The 13,965-nt window shown below is 39.2% G+C and overlaps 1 protein-coding gene across 9 annotated transcripts in view; it reads right to left on the reverse strand.

Moving 5' to 3' along the window:
* Window positions 1-13,965, reverse strand: part of EHBP1 (EH domain binding protein 1) — a 205,458-nt gene that overhangs the window by 28,104 nt on the left and 163,389 nt on the right. For 5 of the 9 annotated variants that reach the window (XM_066546363.1, XM_066546360.1, XM_066546362.1 and 2 more), the window contains 3 exons: window positions 11,373-11,514; window positions 11,116-11,222; window positions 8,333-8,456 (listed from right to left, as the gene is read on the reverse strand). In XM_066546363.1, the coding sequence (XP_066402460.1) occupies window positions 8,333-8,456; window positions 11,116-11,222; window positions 11,373-11,514 (373 nt within the window). The remainder of the gene's footprint in view (window positions 1-8,332; window positions 8,457-11,115; window positions 11,223-11,372; window positions 11,515-13,965) is intronic. The other 4 variants (XM_066546365.1, XM_066546367.1, XM_066546359.1 and 1 more) reach the window with 1 other exon arrangement.

The following is a 13,965-nucleotide window of genomic DNA, read 5'->3' on the forward strand; positions in this document are numbered from 1 at the left end:
AGGGAAATCAGGGGCACGGATTCTACTTCCAAATGTTTTTCACCACTAACCTGTTGGAGATGTGCCCTGTACAGCCATACAGGATACCCATCCACTACAAAAGCTGCCTGTACAGGTGCAATATATTTGTTAGTAGGCAATCTACAGCAATTGCAAAAGAGCTGACATTGGAGGTCTGGTCTCAGCCCATACTTAACAATTGAGTACAAAAGCTCTCTGCCTGAAAGCGTCCCCACACGCTCCAGCTCGGAAGCTGTGGTTATGAACAAAAACTGGGAGTGTAAGATTAGATCTCCTTCTGCTCCAAAACTGGGATAATTTCATTTATTTCAAGCGAGCTACCTCTGCTTCCCCCATCTCAGGATTTGGCCCTTTCTGTATACATTAACAGCCTGGGTTATAGCAGTATTTCTGAGTCCTTCCATAAATAAAGGAAGATGTATTTTTCTGAATGCAAGCACTCTGCTGCAGCATATTGAATACCACCTAGATGTTTTGCACTTCTACTTACAGGAAAATTTAATGGACAAACACATCTCCCATGATAAAAAACTAAAAGCCATTTCTGTGAGTACAGTTGGGAATGAGTGGCCCAGGGAGGCCAGAGTAGCAACGCAGTCACCGAATGGAACAGAGAATCTCATCCGCATTTTGTTTTTGCCTAATGCAGAAAAGAACCCTGATGATACATACATGTTTATCTATTTGCTTCCATTTTCAGCCCTGTGAATGCATGCTTTATCTCTGGGCATAACAGCTTGTTCTGGTAGAAGTTCTTTTTGTCTTTCTATGCAGATTTTAATGCAACAGCATAGGTAGAAAATTCACTCTTGAATGAGTTCACAAGGGAAAATTATGCAAAGAGGTTACTAATCAGTCAATGACCTATCCTTTGAGGCAATACAGTAGACACAGGAATATCCAAAACGAGTTACCCTTATGCATTATAATCACAAGCAATAGGCACAGAGACTGATTCTGTTAACCTGACAGAGAGTTCATTCTTCATCATTCAAATAGGTGAGAAAAAGCAAAAAAAAAAAAAAAAAAGCATCCTGAAGCACAAAGCAACTTAGACAGTTTACTGGCAACTTGACCCTGAGACGGTTCCAAAAACCAGTTTCACAGACACGAGCGTGCTTAACAATGGTGTCAGTCAGCCAGCCCTGAAGCTGTCCAAAGAACCAGCCAGTTACTGCTGCTGCCCAAGAAAAAAATATATTCTAGACCTGGCTTCCAGATAATATAGCTGTAAGGCACAGGCTCACCACAGCTGTTGACTGCAATGAAGATGAGGGAGATAGAGGGAAGCTCTGGTCCTGACACAACTACCCAGGCTCTCAGCTACCTGATGGTCAAGCCAGCACCTTTTGTCCCCCCTTTTTTTCCTACAAGTACTCCAATAGAAAGAAACTGCATTTTATGCCTCAAAATCTACACAAGCAAAATCTACAAGCAGAAAGCAGTGTTACTTCCTATTATTGGATGCTAGACAACTTGTATGGTTTAATTAAATATGTACTTGGAGACTGTAACACACCATTATATATGTGCCCTGGATTGCTATTAAAACAAAACACAGCATATATGTCCATACACTGCTGAGTGTCATACATAAATGCTATCACTTTAAAACCTTTTCCATATGTCTATTTTATTTTATACATTTAAAAAGTAGAACATTTCTCCTGGGACCCAAGTTTTAATGCCCTGACATTGCCAAAAGCCAAAGAACAGTACAAAATATTACAACAAAAAGACTGAATACAAATTCATCCCAGGATGAGATTTAATACGAGAAGCGAAAATTTCATTCTGTTACAAGAGACCAAATCAACTATTTTAACTCTCTTTTTGTGCCTGTACTTTTTCAGTTCAACATTTTTCCTTTTCTATGAAATTCAAATGTTTTCCTCTTACAAACCTCAGTCCTTTATATCTTCAAAGCTGTGTAAAATGCTAACTAATTAATACATGTGACTTTCCTTTCACATGTGACAACAAAGCTTATGCTGCTTTTTTGATTGGTAAGAGTTAATTTGCAGTGACACAACATATGTGTTTACAGGTTTTCTAATGTTTGTTGTTTGGTTCACTGTGTAATTAGTCCTACTGACAAGGAAGCTTATGCACTGAAAAAGGAGGGGTGAAATAGTGGCTGGGAGATGGTAATCCTGCCCCATTTTGAGTACATGCAGTGTTGAAATTGGGTGCACGTTGAAGAAAAATAAACAACACCCCTAATTCAGAAGATAAACATGTAAAAGACTCTCAAGCCACAATAAATGCCATGAAAAAGGCAGAGCTTGTCAAGATGCACCCTTAAGGACTAGCTACACTAAGAGGAACCACCAATACACCAAGGTGTATTATACCACAGCAATGGTGAGTCTCAGCAGATGTTAACTCTCATTTTTCAGATCTCATTAAGAAGACCATATGCTTCTGGGCAGGGTCAGCACAGATAGACTGCAAGATCCCAGTGGCTGGATTGTCATCATAGAGCAATAGCACAGACCCAAAATAACTTCAGTTCTGGCATTAGAGTTGCACTAGGTACAGCAGCAGCAGCATGGAAATAGCAATCAAGGCAAATCATGGGCCAGTGGAGAATGCAAATGATTAAGAGAAAACCCCTTTACTGTTTAAGATTCACCCTGAGAGCAGTAACTATGAGATACCTGTCAATATATAGAGCTTATCTGTCTGTGCAAGATTTCCCGATACCACGTTAAGGTAACGCGGCTAATGAACGAAAACAAACTTGACAAAAATAAACCCACGAGGACAGTTTAGAACAATAGATTAAACCACCTGCATTATTTCCTGTGCAATTAAACTCCAGAATTAGTGTAAAGTAGGAAAAATACCAAAATGGTGATAGCATCGCTTATCTGGTTCTCTAGTGAATCACATTTGCAGCCACCCCCACCGCATGCCGCGCATTAACTCTTCGCACCGTGGGTATGTACAACTCTGAAATATAAAATTAGTTGCTTTTGAAGGACACTGAGCTCCCTCTGGTGAAGGCATAACAAGTTTATTAAGTAAGCACCACCTCTGGAAGTATAATCCCCTCTGGCTTCTTCCATGGAGTTTATTGGTTCAGTTTTCCTAACCATGAGCATCATTAGGGCAATGCAGTAATTAAGAGTTGTTAGAAAGTGAATTCTCAAACTGCAGATTAGAAAATTAAACTATTTCCTGATTACATATTAATGGAGCACAACAATAGCAGTTGCCATAAGCTTGGAAGGCAACCAAGGGATAAATCTGTGTACTTAATTACCATAAACAATGGCTGCATAGAAATGAAGTTTTATGCACATTCCCTTCTGTAATATGTCTGATATCAGTACACACTTGACAATTCTTGTTCAATTATCTCTATTATTTAATGCGCTGTGAACGGCTCTGTGTAAATAAAATTAACCACCCCAATTACTTTGAATTCATCTAGGGACAACGTAATAAAAAATGTGAAGAATTCTGTATGCCTATTAATCTAAAACATTACAGAAGCTTTCACCAGATTTTCTTGTCTATATTTATTTTGTCTACATTTATTTTAGTGCACTGCTAATTCAATTACATTCACCATCAGTGGTCAATCAGCAGCAGCAGAGGGTTTTTTTAAAATTTCATTAATCCTTGTACAGTACCACAAACACACTCATCCATTAGTAAGGTACAGGATCTCACATTGAAAACACAAATATGCTTCTACTTGAATTTGGGAGCCTGAAGTTAATCAGAAAAACAATTAAAAACACTTCATACCCCGTGACCAGATAACAAAATATCTGATAGCTACAATTTTTTTTCAAATACTTGTTTATGCAATTAGTGAAGAAACAGTGACTGAAAAAGAGATAAATTTCAGATTAGAGATTTGTAAACCAGGATGCTTTGACTTTTATTTTAACTGTGCTATGTGATAATTCTGCATTTTAATTGGCATTTGGATATCAAGATGATGGACATCTTAAAATGCAATGATGGAAGAACTTGCAGTGGAGGAAGACCCTGCCAGAAGCTGAGACAAAACTATTTTACCCATAGCAGGTTAGGCACAACATGGATAAATACAATCCCAAGGAAAGCAAGATAATCCTACCTCTGTCATCATTTAGTTTCAAGCCATTATAACAGAGGAAGAAGAAAAATCAATGATATTAGATCATGATATTTATACTCAATCATTCAACTTATTCCTCTTGAATGTCTAGGCTGCCTTCTCTCAAAAGACTTGCACCCAGCAAGTTTTTTGTGGTGTTGTCCTTCATAGGGCGGATGTTGCAAAATCCTTCCGATAAACTCTTACCTATAACCTGACAGCAACAACAAAGGTGCCATGAAGTTATTCCAGGGAGCTCAGGGCACTGAAGCACTGATTCCCCTCACAGCTTTGCAATGGAGCAGCTACCACACTGCACTGAACAAGGTGAGGTTACATTTTCATTATAAGTGCAGACTGAGGACTGAGGTTATGCCACCACTGACATAAATTACTGCATATTAATAGAAGCGTGACTACTCAGATTCAAATGGAAATCAGCAACCCAAGAATTTTAATAACTTTTATGTTTTCACACATCTTAGGAAAGTGTTTCTAGTCAAATCATGAGCAGCTGGCACCGGAAATGCAAAGCTTCAGCCAGTTCCAAACTCTGTGCCTAGCTGACGAACTTTGAAAGTATCAGCTTCCCTCTGGCCAAGGGCCAGAAACTTGTCTTCCCCGGCCAAAAAAGCTCCCTAGCAGAGCAGGAAAATGGCAATCCATGTGCAGACAAGGACCTGGGCTGTCTTCCTACAGCCCCACTTCCATTAGATGCCCTTCCCTTATGGAGGGCAGCAGCTCCAAAGGCAGAGGTGGAATGGATACTCTGCAATCCAGGCTGCATCTTAGGGAATGGACTGGAGAGCAGTTGTGTCAAGGACTCCTCTCTCCTTGTTCATGCCAGAACCTCCAGGTTCCCAGTAACTTCTCCCAGCTACCCACAGTCACTGTGTCCCTATCAAAGCCAGGGTGGCATTTTCAACCTTTTATTTGCAATCTTAAGTGCTAGAAACTTTCTCTAAAATGTGAAATATCTAACAAAGTCAAACAATGCCACAAGCTGGGATCTAACCAAGAACATATATTATTTATACTTAGAGTTGCTTCTCTTTTGGTGAAACCATAGGACTTCCACATTTACCAAAGCCTGCAGTGTCCAAGGGTTAGTCACTATACCTTTCTGGTCTTATCACTAGCCCATAGTAAGGAAATTCCCACCAAGACAGGTGGAACAGTAAAACAAATGTTTTGACAGGAAGAGGATACAATAATTGTTTTCTGTGAAATGAATGATACACAATAATGTTCAAGCTGCTGCCTGAAAAAATCTCTCCTGGCTAAGCAACAAAAAGGACTCTCGAACTTCTAAGGATGAAGAGCTGCCAAGTGGCAAAGAGTCTCCCCACTGGAAAAAACACCCCCAGTTCTGTGCTGGAGAAGGATGAGAAGCAAGTGACAGTGCTTTCTTCCTAGCAGTCTTACTAAAGAACTAGGCCAAGCATAGTGAAGAAGGAAAAGATGGTCCAGTCCCCAGCAGACACAGCAGACACATACCATGCTCCACCTTCTTGAATTTAATTTCAAGGCAAATGACTTAGTCATGATGGCAGTCTCTCAGTTGTTAAATTTATCTTGCATGGTCTTGGCATACATAGAAACAACGCTGAAAATCCCAGTACCAAATGTTCTCCCACACTGATGGGGATTATGACCCTGCAAACAGTTTATAGGATCATTCAGTGTAAGCCCTTCCTGACACAAATGTACAAACATGATACCCTGTTTCAACTGCTGAGAAATAAGGTCAGCAGAAACCTTTACTTGCTTGAGCTTTTCCAGTATTACAAACCCAAACACTACAAAATTAAGAAAGAGATGTGATTTTAAAAGAGTGTTAATTATTAAACCAATTAATTTGTGGTTCTTGTCCTTCATGTTGAGTTTTCAGGATCTTTTTGCTACACATGCCCAAGTGTCTTCCTAAAGCCTGCATTTTCAGAAAACCCAAACATCAAAAGAATTTTCAGAACAACTCTGAGAGCGGGCAGCATTTAATATTTCTCATCTTTCTAGTGTGTACTAACACCTAAGGGATTATTTGCAAAACCCCGAGATCATTATCATCAGCCCTTCCTGGCTTTTCTAGCTCCCATGCTGTGGTTACTTTCTTCCTTCAGACTTGGCTTTACAGACCATTTGGTGGCCCGTGCAGGCAGGCAGGTCATATGGTGTTGACTCATCATTTTTGTTTCCAGATCCCTCTCTCAGTCAGACACTGAGGCAAAGATGCCCAGACTGACAGAAGAAGCTGGGATGAAGACATGGGCACGAGCTCCTGATTTGTCTGCTTGAGGAATTACTCCCATTGAGAGGAATGGAAGACAACCAAGTGCCATCCTGACAAAGAGAGCCACTAATGAGATGAGATACAGCAGAACCTCTGAAGGCTCTCTGGTAAGATGGGAATCACAGTTAGAGAAGTTTAAGAATCCCTGCTTTCAAGGCTATAAAGTTAACTATAGGTTAAAAACTCCAGTTTTCACATATTTTCTCCTAAATTGCATTTTTTTTTTAGCTGAGAACACAGGATGATTATAATTGACTTGTCAAATAAATTGCTTTAACTTAAATCCTGAAAATGTTAAAAGTAAAAATTTTATTATGGCTGCACCACTTATCCCCTTCTCCCCAGTCCAAGAAGTGATGGATAGTATCAGTATTCTAGTTACAAACCTCTAAACTACACTCTTACTCTCCAGCTGTGTGCTGGACTCCTATTTTATGCGGGACACTTAGAAAAAAAATTAACCTCACCATGGGTCTGATAGGAAGAATAAAGCAACTTCTGCCATACTTCAAAATACAAGAAATTAAAATCAGTAAGAAATCTCTTTTAAAGTGGATGAAATGACATAAATAAAATAATAACATGCTTATTAGAGTTTTTAAAATCCCCAAGTGCTATGCTGATGACTCCATATGTATCTATAGGCAGTATCTGGAGTACGTGTAAGACTTGCGAAATATTGTACTGGCTCTTTTGTGCAGAACATACATTTCACAAATACAAAAAAGTACACAAGAAAGTGCAGGAAAATACACACACATTTTTTTTAGCTACATAACTAAAGATCAAGATGCAACGCATTTGAAAAAGTGCTTCAAAAGACCATAATAGGTAAAAGTCCTAATTAACAAGCATCCACTCAGCATGGAAATAGTTTCTGATTTACATGTTTTTGTAAAATTAGTTTAAAAAATTAAAAAACTTCAGCACATGAGAAAGTAAATATGTTGAAAAAAACCACCCTAATATTTGGAAACAAGTGGCAGGGTCATTTCAAAGTATTGAACTTTAATTGAAGTCAATTCATCTGTTTTACAAAATGCAACACTGGATTCAAATTTACTTTAAACCCATTATTTCAGTTAAAGACGGGCTTCAAGCTTATGACATCAAATACCCATATAACTCACAAAGACAATTTACCCACAAAGTAATCTGGATCAACTAACTTTTTTTCCCCTGGACAGGAAGAACATTTTTTGGATCTACAACACTATTTATTTTTGAAACACCAATGCACCTTTTGTTTCCAATTGATATGGTTTAACCTCTCCATCTCTGATGACCACCAGCACTTAATACCCATCTAAAGTTCATCATTGAAGTCACAACCATTATGTTTTTAACAAAAAAATTGTCCATATATTTTAGTCCTTTCAATGGCACCTTCAACACCAAGTATTACAGACTTTTAAAACCTATCCTCCTGAAAATAAACAAATAAAATAATTGTGGAGCATCAGTAACCAGATAGTATTCTTAAATTTCAGTGATCTAGTCAATGGAGCCTTCTTCTATGTACTGTGCTGTTTCATGCAGTACATGGCTTTAGCTGGCCAAATTTTTTTTTCCCACTGAATCAGTAGAACAGTGAAGATCTTACTTTTTTTCTTTTTTTTTTTTTTCTTTTTTTTTTTTTTAAGCAGTGGCATATCAATGAGGCACAGATGTGTATTCCAACTCTGCATGGATGAGCACACTGTTCAATAGTGCTGGCTCACACGGTATCAGGGCAAGTTATCACTTCCCATGAAGGCACTCTTATCACCAGGGCCCAGAGAGGTGGCTGCAAATCGCAGCCTTTTTATTTTCAAGGCAGTTTTGCTGAACATTCAGGCTTCAAAGATTCACACTTCCAAAACTCTATAAGAGTTTGTGAACGCTCAATTTGCCAAAACTGTTTACAGTGTAATTGGGCACCGTACCTGTGTCCATGAGATAGCGAAGGCGCTTCTCCACCAGCGCGGCACGGGTGTCAATTTGCTTTTGCTCATTCTCTAGTGCTGCCAATTCTCCTACAACATACTGACTGGTGTCTTTGAACCCTTTCTGTTAAAGAGAACAAACAAGAAGAAAAAACATCACTTGTAAGTTGCATTTTTCCTTTCCACAAACACTTAGTAAGGCACTTACCTAAACAACCAAATATCATGCTCACTACCAAAAAGCTAACACATTTCATAAACTTTACAATTTTGCCAAATGTCCTCATTTGTTTATTAAAATATCCTGGTTTTTTCCGTAGGGAACATTTGATTTTCCAGTTTTTTACTAGCTGGCAGTTATTTTGAAATTCCTTTAATTTATTTCTAAGTGCTCAAAAGCTGCTGTAACAAAGTGCCATGAAAAGAAAGGTAATACAAATAAAGCACTATTTAATGTGCCATTTCTACTCCATTCAGGTCTGATTCAGTTTTAAAACATTAACTTTCAGGGCTAGAAAAACTAGCACAAGAGTGTCCAATGACAATTAAAAAGTGGGCTTTTAAGATTAAAACCAAACCCTGAACAAGATCTCTGGCTTGTTTAGCTCCTCTGAGCCAACTGTAGCACTGAGGGCCCCCACCCTGGGCCATCCTGCCCCTCTGGGTTTCCCTGACTGAAGCAACTGGCCTGCCCACAGGGTGATCTGCAAAACATCACTAATTAACTCCAACTCTTATCCTGGAAAGTGGTGACAAGGCCCTGGGCAGGCATTCAGGTGCACAGGGACCAACAGAGCTGTCCTGCCTCTGCACCAATCACACCTGGCCAGGAGGCAGCCAAGGGATGCCACGTTGATAAATCCTACCGAACCCTACCAAGAAAGCTGTGAGAACACTCTAACAAGCCAAGTCTGCCTCTTGTACCCTGTAACTCCTCAGCAATTCCCTGCACATGACCACACAGATCTCCAAGTGTTTCCAAAGCCATTTGCCTGTCTCATAGGAGCCCAAGCAAAGGCATTCAGTACCTCCAAGTTATTCTCATGTGGCCCAACAACTTTCACACAGTGTTGTGGCTGTACACAATGCTAAAATGTAATTCCTGAAGCATGTTTTTGCATAAGTTAAGAAAAACATGTTACTCTTTCCAAGTAACCTTCCCTGAACTTTTTCCTTCTATACCTGACCCAGAGCCTGGGTGAATGTTTTAAATAGGTAAAAAAAATCCTGACAAAATTATTTCATGTTTCATCTACACCCTGTAAAGGAAGAAACAAAAATCCCTGTCCTTTGTGAACAGAAAAATACATAGGCTTTTTTCATTTTGAGACTTATTTCCCTACTAGAGGCTAACTTGTTGCTGCATAAGGGTCTCAGATACTTTCACTGAACGCTTTCAGTTTTTTTTCTGTAAATGTGTCTGAAATAATCAATTCAGCTTCATATTCAGGCAGCAGGCATAATAAATACATCAGCATATTATTTCAAATAAAGACATGTTCAAAGTGAAAGTTAACAGCATGGATGAGCTCCCAGGACAGCAACGAGCACAGAACTTTGAAATTTGGGATATCCAAATTTAAGGACATTAATCTGGTCCCTCTCTTCCTACACAATAGCCAACAGTAGCATCTCTAATGGAAAACCTTTTTCTACCTGTTGTATAGCCAGAAAAACAGCAACAACAAAAACAAAACTCCCTCAGAGCAGACCCTGAAGAAAGAAAAAAATTCAGTCCGGGGAGTTGAAGTGATGTGCAATATATTGCCTTTCATCAACTATAATTAATTGAAAATAGTATGAAAACTTCCCTAATGTCAGCATGTATAATTGTTAACAATTGCTATTAGAAGATGAAAAGAAATGCTGTGTCAGGCTGTAATATCCCAAGAGTTCATGTGTATCATCTGCATATATAATGTGAACTCACTGTGCCAGACCTTTTCAGCTCTGCAAAAGTACTACTGGGCTAAAAATAACTCTGGCTCATAAAAAGTTCGATGTTTGGATGTAGATATGACAGCAGTACAAAATTGCTACTCAGCTCCAGATTGCCTCAGCAAAAATGACAAATGTGTTCAGATAAACTGTGGAGACCAACAAACAACCACCCTCAAAGGCTGTGTTGCATTTCAGACAAAAAAAATTCAGGTTAAAACTTGGTCCTTCCTGCTTCTGTCCCGCAGCTGTCCATCAAAACGTGCTTTCTCCCTGCGGTCTATCAAATATTTCCCTCACAAATCAATTTTACACATGATCAGCCCATACCCCTACTGAGCTGAACCTCCCCGTTAATTAAGTGAAGAAATTACCATATATATTATATTAATGCAAACATCATTCAGCTAGTAATTCACGGCTGATCTGGATAATGGAAAGGTTGAACACCCATTAACCCAAGCCAACAAAATGGGTTGGCTGAGAAATTCTAGCAGGTCTCATGTGACTCTTCCCTCTAACTGCAGCTCTGCGGTATCTGCTATTGTAATAATTAAAATCCTCCCGGTAGATCAATACTGGAATCTCTTTATGGGAAGTGCCCTGATGGAAATGTCTCAAGGAAGCTGGGGCTGTGGAACTCTGAAAAATTCATTTTTTTTATCTGACAATTATCACCACACTGCAGACTAATTCAACAGTGCACCCCTCTCACTCTGCTTTGAATGCACTGGAGATTGACATCTAAAAAACCCTAACATCTCATTTTAACAAATAAAGGCACTATTTCCACATACAGTTTGGAATTATCAGCAATCATGAAACCAGACAAAAAATTAATATACATTAAGCACTTCATCTTCTGATGGCTTCCTCTGAGTCTCAGCTATCGCAGCCTTCTCCTCATTTCCTCTCTTTGTATCTTCCTGTATTGATCTCTGCCTTTTCATCTCTTGAAAAAAGGGAAAAGACATGTAAAATTATTATAAAGCTTGATATTTATGTATTGAAATATGGACTTACATTATCAGGTTTTCATATATTTATTGTTAAATATTATTAAATCATAAGATGGGAAAACAGGTTTTATATTTTCTCCTACCTGGTCTGCTCTCCACGTATTGACTGAAAGACTGGAGCTGAGTTTTCCTGACAGTCGAGTCCTTGCTGAACACAACGGGATTTCTAAACCGTTCTGCCGCTTTTTGTGATCGCTCAGCACGATGTTCCTCTGTTCCATTCTGCTGGGAAAAAACCAGACACACAACAGTTTCTTTTGTTTACAAGCGGGAAGACATTAATTTGAAAGGTACGTTTTTGTGAGGGGACAGGACACGCTTTTACAAAGTGGATTTCACAACTTGGGCCATGGTTTACATTGGATGGAAGTCTCAGCTGCAGAGAAAAAAAGTAGAAGAGCGATTAACTTTTCCTTTTTTTTTTTTTTTTTTTGTTCAATATGTGGTGGCAACGACTGGCTTTTTGCTCTGTGGGCACCCTCCTGCAGAACTCTCTACTTCTTTACCAAGCAGACCTCTTCATTGTGACCAGCATTTGCCAGCGATGCCCATTTTAAACAAAAACTCGCTCCTTTGCACCTTTGCTGTGCCAAGCCCTGCGTGTGCTGCTGCCAAGTCGCAGCGTCTCTGCCCCCGAACACGATCTGTATCATTTTAAAGTGTGTTGCCTTTAGCCTCTCTCCCTGCCTGGTACAGAAATCTGTTGTTTTCTGTAGTCCCATAGACTTGTATGACAAGAAGAACTAGTTTCTAATTTTATGCCCATTGAGATAAACCACTAATGCTGGATGAAGTCTAAAAGGTAGGATTATAATGCTACCCCACTGAACTGCATTTCATCAGCTATAACTTTCCAAAGCCAGATTTGTAAGTAAGCCCTTTACAGCTAAGGAAACTACAATTATCTTTTCCAGGGCTTCCTATGTTAATACTGGTAACAAATTCAAATGATTCTATCAACACAAAATATCCCAGAAGACTGAACCACTGTGGTGTGTGGAAGCTGCAGATACCGAGGTGCTGTGTACCAAACAAATATTTCATTTTATACCTAATCTTTTATTATTTTTATTAAGTGTTTTGAAAGTAAATAGGGAAAGGCTAAGATGCATGACTAATAGCTAAGCCTGCTGAATGCTGAAACTGGTTATCAAAAGCTACCAAGACTTTGCCCTTCCTCTGCATTGAGACAATCGGTAATGAGGGAGTTCTCCAACGGCCTATTCTCTCGCCTCAAGGAGGCCGGGGATACACAATCCCCAAGGGAAGGTAACAGTTTATCCTTTTCCACAAACACAGAATGCCTCATTTAGAAACCTGTAAACTGCATTTTATTAAAAAACAAATCCACCTCAATGCCAAGAGCTCCATGAGAACAGATGGACACCATATATTCCTTATAACGCCGCCTTTCAACTCTTCCTTAGAAAAGACACATGCAGAGATAAACTGTTAAGTTGCACCTTTTTGTGGGAGAACCTTAAAAAAATCAACTCCTTCACAAATGCTTTTTGTAGAGAAATACAATTTTTTGTCAGGTTAGATGATAGCAAATTACCCTAAGAGGCAGCCTGTGTGTCATTTCACAGAATTAAGGCTTAAACAAGTAATGCTTATACCTCTGGATGACTTTTCAGCTGCACTAGTCAGGTGGTTATAAGATTTTGGTTAAATAAAAGGTGGCTTCTTGTTATTAGTATAATAACCATCTGACAGCCTAAACTAGAGTCTTTACCAAAATAAACAAACATGGCTAATTTTTTAGGCCTGGCAACATGCTAAAATATCAGTGTGATTAGCTAGTAAATCCCATTTTAAGAAACCTTTTTATGACTGGGGACTTCTGCCACTTTACAAATGTATTCCTCTAAGCCCACTAATTCAGTTAGCCTTTTCAATCCATTGTATTATTCTTGGGCCAGCTTCATTTTGCATTAAATCCACTGCAGAAAGCTAAATTGAACGCAAAAATCAGACTTGATCCAGGCTTCCTTTTGTTCAAAGATAGAGACCGAAAGTCCTCTGCTGCTGCCACACACTTTCATCACCAATTTATAGGAACCGACAGTGTAAGGGAAAAGCAATGAAAGTCATTGTTTTGGGACTTCAAAGCATCTCTGTATCTGGGGAAGGAAATCCTTTCAGTCAGCAGTGCTCCCCCCACAGACTGCAGGTGGGTGAAAAGTTATACCCAACTGGAAGTGCCCCAGAGCCATAGGGATATTAATGACATACAGGGACTATTTTTAAAAAATAGAATAGCGAGAACAAAAGGGGTCTAATTAAGAAAATGAAATGGAAAATTGATTGGTGGGCACTTTATGCAGAAGTGGTGAACATTAAGAATAGGCAAAGTGCCCATATACACCACATACTCATGTCTGTTTTTCTCAGAAGCACTCATCGAGCACCCAAAGTATGTTAGCCTTTAAATTGTACCACAGCTTAATTTTAATGTAGGAAAAACAGAGGACCAGGACTGGGAGGGAAGCAAATCTCTGAGAGTCCAACCCCACTCCCATTCAGGTCAGGTAGTCCAGCTGCTGATTGCACCAGCAGCAGGATGGAGCCTGTGCTGCATTTCTGATATCAGTAACAACCTGAGCAGCAGAATTGAGAGAGCATCTTACAGCTGTTAGTGTTCTGCCAATGACAAGTATCAAGATTAGGGGAAAA

Source organism: Molothrus aeneus, chromosome 3, assembly GCF_037042795.1.
Source record: "Molothrus aeneus isolate 106 chromosome 3, BPBGC_Maene_1.0, whole genome shotgun sequence".
NCBI lineage: Eukaryota > Metazoa > Chordata > Aves > Passeriformes > Icteridae > Molothrus > Molothrus aeneus.